Here is a 19,508-nt window from a genome sequence, read left to right as displayed (position 1 = left end):
ATGTTAATGTTGGTCATATTTTTTGGCTCGTTGTGTACTGGTTTAGAAGTGCTTCAAAGTTGCGAATACCATTCTATAAAAGACATCATGTGTATAACATTGTAAGGTGTTTAATTTTTTGTATTTATGGTGTTTGTTGTATAGCACATTGTGGCAAATCATGATCCAGAATAAAGGTTTTTATGTTACATTCAGCAATATAAATAAGTGTACTATAATGATATTTTTTAGAAAAATACTACCTTTTTATGAATGTGGGAAATAGGTAGGTTTATAATAATTAAATGTAGTAGGGCATTTTGTAGTAAAATTAGTCCGGAAAGTACTACCCCATACTTAAAAATATATCGTCAAGCAAATTTTTAGTGTCAACCTAAATGAAGAATCTAGTTGAAATTACAGTCATGATCTTAAACGTATGTCTAAATATTATCATTAATTATCTTTAATGTGTTCCAAAGGTGCTGGAATGGTGACCCCGCACCGGAAAACGCAGTGTAGGTCGACCCCCCACTAGGTGAACCGAAGACATCAAGCGGGTTGCAGGGAACCGCTGGATGCTCGCGGTTTGAGACCGTTTTGTTTGAAAGTCCATGCCAGAGGCCTATGTCCAGCAGTGGACGTCTATCGGCTGTTAAGGGTGATGATGATGATCTTTAATGTACTGAGAAACCACGGTGGTTGCGTCTAACACTTTTGTTTACAATTATACCTGCGTTCAATTTACTTGTGTACAAAGTGTATACAGTTTTGTAACTCGATAAGTGTTTCAAAAAGCAGGAACGTGCATAAAACATTCCTTGTATCTGTGACGCCAAAATTTAAATTCGCTGTCGTGTTTTAGAGAAATATCGCGCGAATATACAAACGAGTTGGCGAATGTACGCGGCAAGACTAATGGAGGCTTTCGGGGTTGTGGGGAAAAGACTAAAGTGCAGGGTTTTAAAGTGTAAACTTCTTTAAGCGTTAAACATTTTTGTTTGCGGGAAATCTATATTGTTGTAATATTTAAAATTTTCAAAATTTTCAGTTTCTATACTTCTGTCGCCATTACTTACAACTGCTTGTTTTTTTTATGAAATATAGAATGTAAAATACTTCATTGCACACAAAGATAAATAAAAAGACATTAAAAATGAATAATTTAAACTAAGAATTAGCATACAAAGACGGCTATAAGCAACCTCTACAAAGCAACCCCTGACGAGAAAACTCCTGAAAAGGCAAGAATGTGATCTTATTTAATGTTAATAAATGTTGAGACTTCGATACTGGAATTCTAAGCCTCAAGGCTTCACATATTTAACGGTAGAGTGTTAACCCACACTACCATACACAGAACCTTCATCCAAAGAGCTGAGAATATTTATTAAACAAAAATTCTCAACTTGACCCACTCGTAAGATGGAAAACCTCTTAGAAATCCGCAATTGAAATATTTCTTAGCTTATTTTTTCATCCCCCCTTCTCAATACTGAGTTACATTGCTATTTAAAACGTTACACCGAGGTGCCCCCTCTCGACTGATACTCTGTGGACATTTTTCAAGATCCCTCCCCCCTTCGTTCCTCCCCCCTCCAGTCCCCGTCGAGATAACGCTGAGTACCTTTCTATTGCCCCGCAAATCGCCTTACATTTGTCTGCTTTAAATAAAATGACATTTTAATAGAGGAAGCGTTGGCTCCCATCGCCACTGTGAATTTCGTTTGGAACGACAAGGAATGAGATTTAACGTGAAAATTCTTTTTCGAAAAGCCAAACTCCAAAATTCAGTACAAAAGAGATAAAATTAATTTCTTATATATTTGGTTTATTACGGATTGCAAGCATGAGACTTGATCAGTGATTTTAATAACGAATAGATTGAAATATAAATATTTTACGAAAAAATACCACTGCATATCGCAGTCGGTATTTTTAGTATACATTTTTAAAACTTTAAAATTTTAAAAATTCTAAGGGATTGGTCTAAGACCACATCATCGAAGTACAATTTTTGACATCGTGATGATGGTTTATACGCAGCATCGTACCGGAACGCTAAATTGATTGATGCCTTTACCACGGCCGATGCCTACCATCTGGGTCAATATAATCATCATCATCATATCAGCCGATAGACGTCCACTGCAGGACATAGGCCTTTTGTAGGGACTTCCAAACATCACGATACTGAGCCACCTGCATCGAGCGAATCCTTGTGAGTTGCTTGTTATCGTCAGTTGTCGTCAAACTGATACGAGCTGGGCATCGAACCCAGGACCTAGCGCCTACCTATAGCGCCACCAACTGCGCTACAAAGGGCCCTACGTGGCCTTCCTTTGTCACAGAGGTTTACTACCAAGATGTGCCAGCTGCTTCAAGTATTAGTTACAGAATAAAGATGATCCAGAATGAGTCTTTACAAGCAGCGTAATGAAGCCGGTGAAACCCATAAACAAAACCAAACGTCAGGCGTCTCCTTGACATACGTAATATACAAACTTTTTTAATAATTTAACATTAACTACAATTATGTAAATTAATATAATAATCAATAATTACTAAAAAAAAGATACTCCATCTTATTTCTTTAGTTTTTGTAAAAAGTTTTTAAAATATTTAAAAACATAAAACACCATTTTTCTTGAATAATATTGAAAATTATTGATGCGACGCCTCGTGTTCTACTGACTCGGGAATGTATTCGCTTTTGAATTTTGTATTTGGAGCGGCTACGACACCGTCGTGTTCCGAGCGCTCCATCTGCCTATTAGTCGCTAATCTGTGGTATTAGTGTAAAAAGTAAACAAAGAAATATCCCACATTCGTATGTAATGGCGTCATTACGAGTAATGAGCCTTTGTTTCATGTTTTGGCGAATGTGAGACATTAAAAAAAGCTCATAATGGATGTAATCCGTCCGATAACCCAGTTCTGTCTTGCGCCCAAACTAGACGAGGTGGCGTGAGTGTTTTACTAAGTGACAGTAAGTCAAAATCTAAGGTATTGTAAGATAAATGATAAATTCCGAGTCAAGGTGGCTGCTTTTTAATTTAAACAGAGTTACAGACATCTTCTAGTAGTCTGCAATTCTGTTTTTCAAAAATCCCGCCGAAATGATGGATAATAAAGTAGCCTATTATCTGCTCCAAGCCCAATTTATCTCTTTACCAAATACATGAAAAGGTAAAAATGACGGTCAGACAGAAATACATTTAGATCTCGCTTTACAAGATTGTTTGATTGAACTTTGTTGTTTGTTGGATGGAAATTGAATTGAATAGATTCGAAAACTTCTCTGGTCTAGTTTAAAATTAAAAAAAAATCAAATTGTACTTACTTGACTACAACAATATCGCGTAATATACTCGTAAGTGTATTATATGACTCAAAAGTGATTACAAATATAAGAAAACTATTGTCGAACAAAGGTTATGATTCACAATATTTGTCAGGATAACTTAATTAATAAATCAAACTGTAACTAAAATAACACCCTAGAATGGCAGAGAATGACCTTGAGTGAAGTCACGTACTTGTGAACGATGTGAGTAGGGTTAAAGGATCCTTTGACTGATATCAAACACTCCCCTTTTCCACTCAAGTCACTCTCCCCGCCTATCCCAAGTAACCCATAAAGAATTACACAACAAGAGATGTGGACAGCTCGAACGCCACGAGCACACTGAAGCCAACACGAGATCGAGCGACGTCATATCCGTCACAGACTACTATTTCAACATTAAACGGCGATAACATTCGGCCATCCTGGTGACGCATCCGTCCCTGGATCGCATCCGTGTCTGGTGCAGTTGCGTTTACACTGACAACTTGAGCGTGTACAAACCACTATTGAAGGTCGTGTATGACTCATATTTAATCGAATGAGTGTGTATGGGCCTTGTGTATCTAGGGTTATGTACCTATAGCTCAAGTCACCATTGTATGTAAGGTCGTGTATGACACATTTTTATCGAAAAATGGCAGTAGGGTTACTTAATCCGGTAACCAAAATTCACAAATTTCAAACAGTCATAAGTTGCAATTATTAACACAACATCTATACGGCAACATTTCGCGTCTTGTCATAATATTAAAACGCAAAATTTCATCGAGAACACAATTTCTAAACAATTTCTGTCTATACCGTCAATACTTAAAACTTGAAATCACGATTAACACACTATTTACATTCGAATTTAACAATACCGTAATGTAAAACTCATCGGTGTACTTTGCTCAATTAATTTGTTACCCTCTTTTATGAAAAATGTTCTCTCATACTAGATTTAACAAATAAATGAAAAACGATTGGCCTGATTTAGGGTTTTAAATTAAGTCATTATCTTTATTCACTATGTGGGCACAAGTTCTTTATCGCACTTCTGATATTATAGGACTCAAAAGTGATTACAAATATAAGAAAAGTAATGTCGAACAAAGGTTATGATTCACAACACTTGTCAGGACAACTTAATTAACAAATCAAACTGTAACCGAAATAACACCCTAGAATGGCAGAGAATGACCTTGAGTGGAGTGACGTACTTGTGAACGATGTGTGTAGGGTTAAAGGATCCTTTGACAGTCGACTAACACTCCCCTTTTCCACTCAAGTCACTCTTCCCGCCTACCCCAAGTAACCCTTAAAGAATTACACAACAAGAGATGTGGACGCCTCGAACGCCACGAGCACACTGAAGCCAACACGAGATCGAGCGGCGTCATATCCGTCACAGACTACTATTTCCAACACTAAACGGCGATAACATTCGGCCATCCTGGTGGCGCATCCGTCCCTGGATCGCGTTCGTGTCTGGTGCAGTTGCGTTTACACTGACAACTTGAGCGTGTACAAACCACTATTGAAGGTCGTGTATGACTCATTTTTAATCGAATGAGTGTGTATGGGCCTCGTGTATCTAGGGTTATGTATAGTTCAAGTATATATATATATATATACTTGAGATTTGAATCTCGCATAAATAGTTTTCAGAAATTTATGCGATCATCAAAAGAATTTGTGAATATGACATTCTAATAGGTTGTTATGTTCTCAGCGGCTGCAGACGCGATCCAGGGACGGATGCGTCACCAGGATGGCCGAATGTTGTCGCCGCGAAGCAACGACGCCGCCGCATTTTAATAAATAGTTTATTAGGTTAATTATAAAATGTGAAATATGTAAATGTATGTAAATAACAATAACATACACTAAAAATACTTAAATTGGCAGCACTGTCTAGTTCGCCTGACATCGTGCAACATCGCTATTGGCTTCCCCCAAAAGTTGAACTCATGATTGGCTCCCGCCAACAGTGAATGTTTGTAAAAGGATTGATGGTGGGAGATTGCAACGGAGGTGGTCGGGACCTCTGATAATTGAGTTAGCTAAGTATCGACTGTGGTCTTGTTACAAGTGTTCAAGTTAAAGTATTTTCTGTAGTTTAGACTAAAGAAGTTAGGCTGTGGAAGTGTTGTTTAGTGTATCCGAAATAATTATAATTAAGTCAGTTTTATGTAGTGATGAGTGGCTAAATATACTGTGAAGTGATGTTATTATGGGTAAATGTTTAATTAATAAAACCCTGATACTAACGTGCCGATTATATCAGAAGTGCGATAAAGAACTTGTGCCCACATAGTGAATAAAGATAACGACGTAATTTAAAACTACCCTAGTTCAGGCCAATCGTTTTACATTTCTTTGTTAATATGGTATGAGAGCATTTTTTATAAAAGAGGGTAACAAATTAATTGAGTATAACATCGATGAGTTCTACATTACGGTATTGTTAAATTCGGATGTAATTAGTGTGTGAATCGTGATTTCGTGATAAGTATTGACGGTATTGACAGAAATTGTTTAGAAATTGTGTTTCACGGTGTTATCGATAAAATTTTGCGTTTTAATATTATGACAAGACGCGACATGATGCCGTATAGATTTTGTGTTAATAATTGCAACTTATAACTGTTTGAAATTTGTGAATTTTGGTTACCGGATTAAGTAACCCTACTGCCATTTTAAGTTAAATATGAGTCATACACAACCTTAGATACAATGGTGACTTGAACTATACATAACCCTAGATACACGAGGCCCATACACACTCATTCGATTAAAAATGAGTCATACACGACCTTCAATAGTGGTTTGTACACGCTCAAGTTGTCAGTGTAAACGCAACTGCACCAGACACGAACGCGATCCAGGGACGGATGCGCCACCAGGATGGCCGAATGTTATCGCCGTTTAGTGTTGGAAATAGTAGTCTGTGACGGATATGACGCCGCTCGATCTCGTGTTGGCTTCAGTGTGCTCGTGGCGTTCGAGGCGTCCACATCTCTTGTTGTGTAATTCTTTAAGGGTTACTTGGGGTAGGCGGGAAGAGTGACTTGAGTGGAAAAGGGGAGTGTTAGTCGACTGTCAAAGGATCCTTTAACCCTACACACATCGTTCACAAGTACGTCACTCCACTCAAGGTCATTCTCTGCCATTCTAGGGTGTTATTTCGGTTACAGTTTGATTTGTTAATTAAGTTGTCCTGACAAGTGTTGTGAATCATAACCTTTGTTCGACATTACTTTTCTTATATTTGTAATCACTTTTGAGTCCTATAATAAGTGATGAAGCAGAAAGATGGCAGCTATCTTGGTTTACCTAACCTGACTTTGTTTATGTAAACGTACATTTTTATTGTATGTCTGTAAAGAATTAAAGGAATAAATACTCTACCCGCTGTTTAGTTTAGACTTTTATTAAAATGACCTCTATTAAAATTGGACCATTCTCTTACTGAGCACCCATTGTGTGGGTCAACCCGTGTAATGTCACGTGAAATGAGACGTTCCTTTCAGAGTTAGTGATGTATCAGATGACGATATAAATATATCGATATTTTCTTTTCTTCCTCCATTAGAAAAACCATCTTAGAAGGCCGCGTAGCGTAGTAGGCAGTGGCCAAAGCCTTGGCAAGCAAGCAACTTTAAAATATTTCTGTGATTAGCTTGACTGATTTCCAGTATATGGGTGTGTTTATTCTTATATAAGTAGTATTTATATGTAATTTGAATAAAAATAAATACTTGTATGTATATGACGTAATTAATCATCATTCAAGTCATCTATAACATAAGCTACGTTTGCTTTGGGGCTAAATAGTGATATGTGTATAATGTTGTAATAATGTATGCCCAGAATGCTTCTTTGGATGTTTGTTACTCTGTAGGTACAGCCAATTCTTATGCAACATTTCGACATTTAAAAAATTAAAAAAAAATACAAAATAGCTATCGGAGGAGCTTGCAAAAAAATTAATACTGTATCGTTTTAGGTAATTACGAGTATGATCAACAACTAATAATGTCAATGCGAAGGATCATAATGTCTTTGATTTACATAACATCTGACCACATATCGAATAGCCAAATTGCGGTTTCGATATTAGACATCACCACATAATCGATAAATATTCGAGTATGTTGATAAAATATCTTTTAATGCAAATTAGTTATTACAATCCTAACAAGGAAACCGGTGTCATTGCTCGTATATTTCTTTTATAAAGCTGAAGAGTTTATTTGTTTGTTTGTTTGATTGAACGAATCTCAGGAACTACTGGTCCGATTTAAAAAATTGTTTCAGTGTTAAATACCCCATTTATCGAGGAAGGCTATAGGCTATATATTATCCCGGTATTTCTACGGGAACGGGAACCACGCGGGTGAAACCGCGCGGCGTCAGCTAGTTATATTATAAAGAAAAAAAAAATAATGGCTTACTTGTTTGCTCTGAAAATAAATTGACCAATTAAAAAAAAAACAATAGAAAGCTGCATTATCAGCGAGTATCAAAAATATATTTTATCCCCGTATGCCGACGGGAACAGGGTCTGCTAGTATTTAACAGGTATTTATGTCTATCCTACGCTCCGGTGAGTGTCAGCAGAAGCGACAGTAAGTGACAGCGCAATCCAAGATGGTGGACTTGTAGTTTGTTAAACCCATTAAGCGTAATTGATTATTCATGCTGGATTAATCTAAGAGGAAAACCGGAACGGGATCTGTCGCCATTTATCTCGACATCTATTCTATCTCTGACGCATCGCGCCATTATCTACGAGCGCACACATTTACCATTAAAACATTAACATTAACAGCGCACTACAGGACCAGGTCTCCCGTATAAAGATATGGAGCTTAGACCCACCACCCTGCTGGTGGTTAGTGAATTTTACTCTAACGATCACTTTTAGATGATAATAATGATGACCGGAGCCGACAGTTTAACGTGAAAAAGAAAAGAAAGCTCAATATTAAATCGCGACCCAGGACTCAAACCCAGAACCTCGTAATATCCACAGCACCTCGTGAAGTCACACAAAATAATCATTGCACCAACGAGGCTGTCACACGCTCTCGCATTACCTCTAGTTTTGTCTATTTCTTAATCTACGAGTATTATACCTCGTGAAGTCACACAGACTAATCATTGCTCCAACGAGGCTGTCACACGCTCTTCTAGTTTCTCTATTTTTTAATCTACGAGTACCTATACTAATCATAAAAATGCGATAGAAAGTCTGCCTGTCTGTCACCTTTCACGGCTAAGCCGCTAAACCTTTGGATGAAATTTGGTATAGATATAAATTGGACTTTGGAGCAGAACATAGACTACTTTTTATCCCGGAAAAATCCATAGTGACTGAGCGATTTGTGAAAAACTTAATTTTAAACCGTGTGTGCCTCGGGAAGCTCGACAGAAGTGATAACTTAAACCTGTTGCCGTATGTGTGAGAGAATGGGAAGACAGACAGAGTGACGCCGTAACGCGTTACGTTACGAAGCGGTTTACCATAGCAAGTTATCATTTCAAAAATAAATCTTGAGGGATTATTAAGAAATGCGTTCTCTAGTGACACGCTGACACTGAGCGGCTTAAGATGCCCATTCATCCAATTTCCGCGTTCCGTTCAAAAACAGTGGAAACTAATTGGAAACGCGAAAGAGCCGCAGAACAATGGCACATTGAGAACGACCTACATTCGCACAATACACTTACATCTGACTGCAGATCGCTGAAACTGTTCGGATTCAGGAGTCAGATTTATCTGGCGCCGACTGTACGCGCTGCGTTGTTCTCGGGTGGTGTTAGATTCGATTCCCTGCTTTAATTTTAATTATGAAATTTATGTCATAAAGTTTAAATTTAGAATTGTCCTACATTTGCGTGTATATTGTTTTTCCATTTTGTTTTCTGAAAATCATATTTTAATTTTAGCAGTAACAAATAAAATAGGCACATGAACTCTGCACTCGCAGAGTTTAACCACTGGGCAGATGGACAGATTACTCCTCTATTGTCTAAATTACTCGTAATATTATAAAGAAGTAAGATTACATTAAATGTTTATTCGTTGATTTGATTGTTATGCTTAAAGGAGATGGTCCATTTCAGGTCCACATACTCCGTATCATTAAAATTTATAATATACAAGGATTTTATTAAAATCTAAATGAGTGAATAAATCTAACTAAATAAAATGAAATAAATGACTCGACTCGACTTCGACTTATATCAAGATGGCGACCCTAAAGCAACTACGACATGACAATTGACAGCAAACGTCAAATCGATTACTGCATTGAAAACGTCATCAATCCACCATTATTAACCCTAATAGTGTTGCATTTCTTGGGAGATAATGAATATTATTTCGAAAGAATTAAAGTAAATTCGTAGATTTGTATAACCAAAAATAGTTTAAAAAATATTTTCTTTTATTTCCGCCAGGATACAATGACTGATCCTGAGCGCCATACAATTTTGGACCATCGCCTTTAAAACCTTTTGACCGATTTTAAAAACTCCAAAATCATAAGAAAAATACATTTTTAACGATTAAAATAGGCTATATTTTTATCCACGTATTCCAATGGCAAACGAACTGCGCGGGGAGTTTGCTAGTTATAGGTTTATTTTGATAACTCCAGCTTTTGACTGTACATACAATAGGTCTATTTAGAATTGAAACTGCTAAGTTGCACATGACATTTGTCCTACTTCCCACGGCGCCTAGTAACTTGGATCTAGCAGCGTCACACAGCTCGGGAGTTATGCTATGTCTGCTCTACGGAATTTATAGGCCTCAGCTCGGCCCGAGATTTGCACCAAATTGCACCAAATTGCACGAATACTCTGACTAGGCTGAGGCCGAAACGTGTTAGGAAATTAATAATGTCTCCTTCGAATTACAGGCGTGGCAGTCTCACCTTGGGACTAGATAATCTTCTACGCAGAATATTAATCTACCTAATTAGGTATTTCTGTATAATAATAATTATTTGGGTTCATTGACTTACATGTGTCAATGTCTGGGTAATAGCACTTCTCGAGTTATGTTGAATTATAGACTGCCCCAGAAGGATTTCGTGTTTTGATTGTATTTTGACGTGACAATGTCTTATAATTCGATGGAGCCGGCTGCACACTCGAAAAAGATGACGTCAGGCGTCGTTCCCTCGCTCTAAGGTTGCCAACTTTTTTTAAAATAAAATAAAGTAAGTATATTCTGGTTTATGAAGGTTTTTAAACAGTTAGAAAAAGAAACATTTTCGTTTGAAAAATGCAACCATTCTATCACTATTTTCTTATGACGTTGTCACGTTCAACCATCGTCAGTAAACCGACTTTACAGACAACCGATATTTTCGTTTAATTTCTGGTCCGCTGTAATTGTGAATTTTTTTTTAAGTTGTCCAATACATCTATTCGTCTCCAACTAGTCGGAAAATACTGTGTTTGGCTGGAATACAACCACAACCTCTCGATAGTGAGTTCGACCCCATCACTATTGAACTATTGAATTATACGAGTACCTCTATTCTACATGTCAATTAATGTGAGGCATTTCAAAATCTGACTAACAGCTGATTTTGTCTCTGTTGTGAGAGAGACATCATCATTATAACCAGCCTACTTTAACTGCCCACTTCAGGGTCATGCTTCTCTCCCTAAGCGATTAGGGGATGTAGACATAGAGCTCAGACCCACCACGTCGCTCTTATATGAGTTAATATGTGTAATACCGTTTAACTCTTTCGTGATAACTGTCATTAAGACAAACATTAGAAGCCATGTATAAATATTATCTACATAATCTATACTAATATTATGAAGCTGAAGAGTTTGTTTGTTTGATTGCGCGCTAATCTCAGGAACTACTGGTCCGATTTGAAAAATTTTATTTAATTAGCCCATTTATCAAGAAAGGCTATAGGCTATATGTTATCCCCGTATTGTTACGAAAACGGGAACCACGCGGGTGAAACCGCACGGCGTCAGCTAGTCCTCTGAATAAATGCCCTTTGCTAATTAAGTCTCTGTCTATGATTATTAAAACGTTGAGTGTTGTGATAATAAGGATTATTTAATCTGTGGTATAGTGAACTTACTCTCAGAGACAATATGTAGAAAAAGAGTTGTCTGTGGACTTGCTTCAAAAAGTTATAGTATATGATATGTTGGCTAAAAACGTGAAAAAGGACACTGAAATCGAATTAGGCTTATAAAATTGTATTGTATGATTAATTAAACCAATTTGAATCGAATAGTGTTTTTGGAGTTTGCTTTTACAATGGATAATAATATGGTAAACCCTAATATTTTAGGCATTGACCCAAACTTAAATCCGGGACCTCATTATCCGTAACTGAGTTAACCACTGGACCTAAGAGGCACAGAAGTAGAGAATCGATATTGGTACGGCAATATTATAATATAATTATTAATCTAGCATGGATTATATTATACCAATAATATAAAACCCATTCGAAGAAATGCGTTTCATATTATTATAAAAAGTGCATTTTACTTTATATGAAATACTATTTTTACCTTGAAACTTAATAGTACACTGCTACATGAGACGCAAAAGGCACCAAAACTGTAATCAACGCAAAATACACTGATATCCGAGAAATCCTTTGTTCATTTCCCAGCCGTTGCACAACATTGTACCACTCCTAGAATAAGCTTTACGCTTATTTTAAGAGGAAAATGGAAACCTTGGCCTGTTTCAGTACCGCAAGACAGAAATTCGAATAATGTATTTTCGGGATGAAATATAAACTTGCATGGAAATAAAATAATTTGCAATTTGAACCCTAACAGTTTTATTTAACTTCATTGTTACCATCGATGATGCCCTCAGGGCTTAATGTTAAAGAATCAGAGCGACAAATAGTTAATAAAGTTTAGTGGATGTGTATATAAGACTCCATAAGTATGTGCACGTAGAATTTGTTTCTGTATTACCTAAGAACAGATTGTTTTTTGAGTGATTAGTTATAATCCATATTTTTTATGAGAGTATTTACAAAGGAACAAACATTTATTACACGTATTTTAATCTATAAGTACTATTCTTACTCGTATATTGCCCCATTTTAATTTTTCATAATTTTATGCAGCACAGTCTCGATTCCATTATTTTATACTTGCGTCTAGTAATACTTGCGGCTGCGGCTCCAGCGGTAGTGTGCGATTAGCAGGCCGTCTGCGTAGCTCGTCCGGAATGACGGCGAGCGGATATTTTATTCACGAGTGGACTGTATCGGAGTTTAAATTCGATTTACTATTTCCACTTGATTTATTTTCTTTTTGACGGTAAAAGGGAATTATTTATGGTGGATTTAACTATTTGTTAGGTTCGGGCGAGTCCGCGCTCAACCATTTTTCAATACGCCTTAATATTAAAAAAATAAAAAATGTAAATAATTAAGGTATGCCTCAAATATAATGTAATGACGCAAAAGAGGAAATATTACTCTTTCGTGTGAGTGACAATTTTGATGTTTTGATCCACCACGCTCCTTTAATAGGCTGGGCTATATTTTATGCAATAATAAATAATATAAATAAAACCGGAATTCTGTACACCTACCCTGAAACTACCTACAAAAACACTAACTCCTACATTTTCTTTTGCAGTCGGTTAAAAAGGCATAATTAAGCTTCGAAGTATAAAACAAGGCTCACACAAGTATCAAAGAGTTATCAATATAGTTGGGAAGGCAATACGCTAAATAAAGCCTCCAGTCAACCCGTCCCTGCGTAAATACCATAATTACGGGCGCTCATGTCAAATGGGGTGTAAAATACCCCACGCCATTACGTATATTACAGGCCTGTCATTCTTTGATGTTACGTCTTGCTAATAAAGGGTTATATCTGAACAGTACTTTACTTGTCCTACTTCAAATATAGTAAGGATCAGTATTTATGACATGTTTACTAGAAAATATATTGAGTTTTTATTTCAAAATATAATTTTTCATGCGATTGTATAATGTAAATTGTGAGAGATGCTTAAAAAAAAATATTTTTAACTAATAAAGAATAATTAGATATTTTATATCTAGTTAAATGTACTATGAAATTTAAACAGAAAAAAAAATCGTTGTACAAAACAGAACATCGGGAAATCGGAAGAAGCCATGACCGAGTAGCTGCTACGAGATACAGAAATTTAACAACAAATTCATGTCAGCTATACATTAATGTATAAATGTTGCGCGGAAGCGGAAGTCCGGGAACAAAGCGCGCGATGTATATGATGTATTGTGTTTCACGCGATAACGCTAAAGTGATGAAGATTCTCGGGATACAGCAGTTGTGCAGCGTTTAGTGAGGCGATACAATATGGAATTATTCATTTCACTTTATAGTGATACTGTTATTGGGTTAAAGCCGATACAACAAGTGATACTAAGCTAAGATTTGAAGCTCTTTGTTCATGAGGCTGACTCAAATCCAATAAATCTAAGGTTTGAACCCCACTCATTTGACATGTTCAAATTAAAGTTTATAAAAGTTCGTTAAGTTAAAAACATCATTCGTTTACGGGGTATCATTTTACAGTAAAGATACCGTTAAATTGTAAAATACGTTAGTTTATAATCTCGCTCATGATATTATAATCTACCGTCATATTGTGTACTGAAAATACTGATTACAATTTAACGTGTTATTTTTCGGTATATTATAATCTATCGGAAGTGAAACCGTTAAACTGCAATCTTAAAACGTTAACTGTCCGAACTTGCCCCTGATTGGTCGGCCTTACGGCAGACCGTTCTGTGTCTGTGTAGTTAGGAATGAAACACATATGTCAGTCAAATAAAATACTTCAAGAATTGTGACATCACATATTTATTTATTATTTATTATTATTAAAGACTGACCCCGAATTGTCATGTTCTAACCTAACCTAACTTTAGATTTGACTGAATTATGCTTATAATTAACAATAACAACATTTTACTAATGGAAGAACAGTGTTTAAAATTAATTGTTAAAAAAAATTAGGGAACGCACTGGCCACTCCACCGATTTTCTTTCTTTTTCATTTTTCTTTGATTTGTCTATTGTAATATTTTACTATTTATATTATGCTCGCTGTAATATATTAGTAACTTTATTGTAAATTTACCCTGTTTGACAATTTAACGATTTCACTTCCAATAGATAATAAAACCGATACCGAAAAAGAACACGTTATATTGTAATCAGTATTTTCATTTCACAATATGACGGTAGATTATAATATCACGAGTGAGATTATAAACTAACGTATTTTACAATCTAACGGTGACATATACACAGAGATAAATTCAGATGCGCATGTCAAACATAAACACCATTCTATTAGTCCATCCAGTAAAAATCTAAGTCAATACGGTAATCACAAAAGAATCAGTACAATCCGCATTGAAAATAATAAATATACTCTCCAAATTAAGAATATCAGCCTTTTTTGAAGTTGGTTTAAATATATGTTTACAAATTCAATATCCGTTGATCTAAATTACTAATAAATCACTTAACCCCCTAAAATGGCAACGCACGCAATACTCTGAAGATTATCGCCCGCGGGGTCTCATCCACCCCTCGTCTTATTTTAACAACTATAATTTGGCTTGCGGTAACAAATTCCACATTTATATGTAAATCTTGTAAAACGCTCAATCTACTGAATCTGCTCAATCAACTCTGAACACCAAATGGCGTCTTAAATTTGCTTAAACGGAGATTTTAATGTATTTTGTAGAACGTTTTAGCATTATTCAATAACGATTGAATTAATTTACATGGCTAAATTGTGATTGCGAATTCCTTTAAGGGCTTGATTTTGAGGGGAAGGGTTAACAGACGCTTTTCCGATGTTTACATCGTAAAAATTTTGTCGACAGGATATTTGAAAATCAGTTCATTTTGTTCTGATTTTTAGGGGTCCGAATAGTAAAAAAAATCATTATTTGTAGGGTTGTATCTATCTAATCTTGTATAACATAATTTTTGAGGCAGTTTTGAATATCTGGTATACTGTTAATGAAAATAATTTGTTGTGTTAAATCACAATTATTAAGTGATACGATTATTGAATTTTTTGCTTTCTTGAATGTGATGATGAATGCGATTGGATCTATATTCATTCACAGAAGATGCAACTGATGTCATAAGTACAGTCGGTGGCAGAGTTAAATAACCAGAGTTAATAATAATTGTATCAGGATATTGCGCTAGCTAATGTTATTCTTTATGAAAATCGGTAATACCATAAAAAGGTGAATTAAAGATTTTACATTTTCTAAATTAGCGCAGGAGCGCTATTCTCTAACGATGTTTTTATAACTTGACAGTGTGAGTTTTGAATTCACCTCTTTAAATTTTATAATTCTTTCTCTATCTATTTATAGAGAGAGAGAGAACGATAGTTGTCGTCTTTGAAAGAGAGAGAGACAAATTCAAGAAGCATAACGTAGAGTTATAAAACTGTAACAGAATCTGTCGAAGAACAGATATCCGAACAGAAGGTGGAGGATCGTGTGTGGTGGTGTGCTCTAGGAAAGGCCTATGTCCAGGAGGAAGGAATAATGAACTGAGCTTGGTAGTAAGCTTCGATTGAGGGAGGAGGAGATTGATTGGTTATTTATCAGCCTACTAGCCTTCCGGAATATAAGTATCGTATCATATCGTAGTAGGTACATATGTTGATGTATATTTTAATTTAAACGCCTTTTAACTATCTTAAACTGTAAAATTTACATATAATTTTTATTTAAAAAAAGGCGAGCATACTATTATATGAAACAAAACCTCTTTTTACGAAGAAGGTAAATATGGGTCAATGACCCACTTTATAAAACAAGAAATGTCAGTTATCACCACCAATTGGTTCCAGCCTAGCCGTTATCCCGTGCCAATAGTGAAATAGTTCGCTCAAGACCATTATCCAAACCCAATCTATCCTTAACCTCAGTGATTAATTACATTAATTGCCTCGTTTCGGGTAACAAAGGGTCCCATGGACCACGAAATTCATTTAAGGGTTAGACTATATTACACTGCTATTACTTACGCTTAATTATTTTCTATTTCAAGGAAATGGCCGTTTTACTAATTTGCTATAAAGGAAAAATAGTTTTTGTGTCACTTGAAAATTACTTTTATGTGTATACCTGGTACTCCGTAGCATACACTTCGTTGATGTCAAAGGTATTGCATATTATCCTGAGGGCTCATTATGGATCAACGGATCAACCATTTTGTACAATTAGTACATACGTATAGTGCTTATCCTAGAAGTTATGCCGTTACCGTAACATAGCAAATCTGCTTGGCGGCACTTCTCGCTCTTACAAAAAAGCTCTACTGATACGTAATACAAATTGAATTCAAGAACTCTTGTGTTCAGTATTCTGACGTCACTTACTACTTAGTTATTTCAAAATCAAATAAAATCCCACAAATAACATTGCTCAAATATAACGTGGAGCAGAAACACCTACAATATTGGCCCGGAACAAAATAATCGTCACGCGAAGTAACAAAACTCCAAACAAGGGCCGAATGTATCAAATAAAATACCGTCGTCCATTTCTCTTCATAGAAAATCAGCGTGCGACAAAGACGGGTAGATGTGAAAGGAAATGGGTGGAAAGGAGACAATAAAACCGAGGTGCTCGATGAAATGCTATCGCCTCGGGTGGGATGAACGCAATATCCTAGCGGGAACGAAACGGTTGTTGAAAATAGTGTCGTGATATTGTCGATATCTATCATATCGAGAGTTTTATTTGTTACGGAAGGGTTTATTTATAGCGTGGGGTGTGAAATATTGCTGTGTGGAGTGTTTTTACGTTTCAGATGTTTAAATTGCATCGTCTTGTTGCAATACTACCTACTGTTGTTTTGCTTACTTGTTGTTTTATTGTCTCAAACTGGCTTACTTCTCTTGATCTCTTTTTTGTCGGCAAAGTGATAGCTGTCAAAGCATATCATAAAATCAGATGTGATGATTATTTTGAATCATCTATAAAATTGTTATTCATATTATTAAAAGTAATGGATATTGTATTGTATTGAATTGTAGAGCTTACTGTGCCGTGGGAGACCAACATTTCGAAGGACAACAGTACGAACGTGAATAAATATTATGACCTAACAAATGAACTAACTAAAATAGGTGCGAGAGGATTACCAGCTAGATAAAATCTCTCTAAAACTTGCTTAAAACCTTGGCCTCTCTAGATTTGCAGCAAGTTCTATATTAGAACGGGTATCCAAAGCTGCTCTAATGGGATCTTACCAAATTTGGCTAGGTAGGGAGAACAACACGAGTGGATCAGGAGAATGTTAATCGATTGTCAAGGAATTCCTTATCCCTACATCCAGATCACAAGTCCTGGACTTTGCTCGGAGTTTTTCCACGCGATGGACCCAGCACTCACACGGTGAATCCATGGATTGCTAAGATATTTGTCTCTAGTATTAATGTTATATTTTCATAGTAAGTTTTAATAAGGTGAGCACATCACTAGCTGGATTTGGTTCATTGCGATTGACTCCACTACTTATGATACGTGTTAGGAATTATCCACTGCGATATAAAATATTGGATTTGTTTCTGTCGGCGGCAAATAAATACGAAATATCTTAACTCTCGGATATTACTGTATAAACTTTGATTGATTTATTCATTTCAATTTGCGTAGTTACATTTTATTGTTAGGTTTAATTTCTCTTTCTTTATAATATCTGAACTAAAACTATATTTTTCAAATAATTTAATATAAGCCTCTTGACTTATATCTGATTCAGTTCCATGGTTCGATCCAGTTTGAAAAGTTATAGATTTAAGTTACATGTCAAAATTGTAGTAAGTAAGATTTACGCCAAGAAGTTGATTTACATTATAATATCAAAAACGAGATAGAAACATCCCTAAAATTAAAAAAAAAATGCAGATCACAATTGCAGTTTAAACAAATAATTATCTTAAAGAAATATGAAAGAATCAACTCAGTTCTTCAGACTGAACTGAATGTTCGGCTGTATTTTGATTTAAAATTTTGTTCAGTGAATTTCTACACATTTTTTTCAATTACAAAGTAAACACACTTTTTAAATGCGATTCGTATCGAAATCCATTCATTTCGGAACTACGATACAAACAAACATACAAATTGAACCCACGATATAACTTTATCCACCACCATTTGCATCAAATCTTAGAACAATCCTTACAAATATAGACTTACTGTAGGTGTGGAAGTCAGTGACTTGCACCGTGTTGCAGTCCTCTCCCACTTGCAGGTAAGTGATCTCGCAGCGGTACACGCCTTCATCATCAGGCTGCACGTTGGTGATCACCAGCTCCGCAAACGTGGCGTTCGGCTCGTGGGAGATTGACATTCTGTGAACAAATTATATCATCAACATCATAATAAATTATATTGACACAATTCAGGGTCTCCTCTCAATTACAACAGTGGAATTACGAATTATGACCTAAGAAGTTATCTGCCTTTAACCGTGTGTAATCTTAAACCGTACAAATGTTCATGGGTAGTGGTGAACACTGAAGATAATGCACCGACTCTAGCCCTTTTTATTCTTAAGTTATCCCTTGACTAGAATCTCACCGATGAAAATAAAAAGTTAATATAAGTTTGACATGCAACTTTGTCAATAATTACTAGTATATATTGTTTTATCGCATTGACGGCGTTTGAAATGGACAACTGATTAGCGTGCCGTAATACGTCAAAAGCTATTCGAATTTGACTGAATTCGAAACTCACACTAGCAAGTAATAAAAACATTATTATCATTTAATAAAAACATCGTTACGTTAGCTCTCTTTTTTAAAGAATGTGAAGGCATTTATTACTTTATCTGTCCACGTTTGATCGTTTGTAGTTTGTTGTTTGTCTAAACATATAATGAACTGGCTGACGCCGCGCGATTTCACCCGCGTGGTTTCCATTTCCGTAGGAATACGGGCATAATATATAGCCTATACTCGTAGCCTTCCTCCAGAAATGGGCTATCTAACACTGAAAGAAATTTTCAAATCAGACCAGTAGTTCCTGAGATGAGCGCGTTCAATCAATCAAACAAACTCTTTAGCTTTATAGTATAGAAAAGTCAAGTTTGACAAATAATTTTATTAAACATG

General features: G+C 35.8%; 1 protein-coding gene across 1 annotated transcript in view; it reads right to left on the bottom strand.

Annotated features, from left to right (window-relative positions):
* The window catches only part of LOC112046705 (uncharacterized), a 413,809-nt gene that overhangs the window by 104,896 nt on the left and 289,405 nt on the right, over positions 1 to 19,508 (bottom strand). The window contains exon 4 of the mRNA XM_052886800.1: positions 18,589 to 18,743. Coding sequence (XP_052742760.1) covers positions 18,589 to 18,743 — 155 coding nt within the window. The remainder of the gene's footprint in view (positions 1 to 18,588; positions 18,744 to 19,508) is intronic.

This window comes from Bicyclus anynana, chromosome 18 (assembly GCF_947172395.1).
Source record: "Bicyclus anynana chromosome 18, ilBicAnyn1.1, whole genome shotgun sequence".
NCBI classification, from domain to species: Eukaryota; Metazoa; Arthropoda; class Insecta; order Lepidoptera; family Nymphalidae; genus Bicyclus; species Bicyclus anynana.
The sequence above is the reverse complement of the archived record's forward strand: the minus strand, read 5'-3'. Positions and strand labels throughout refer to the sequence as shown.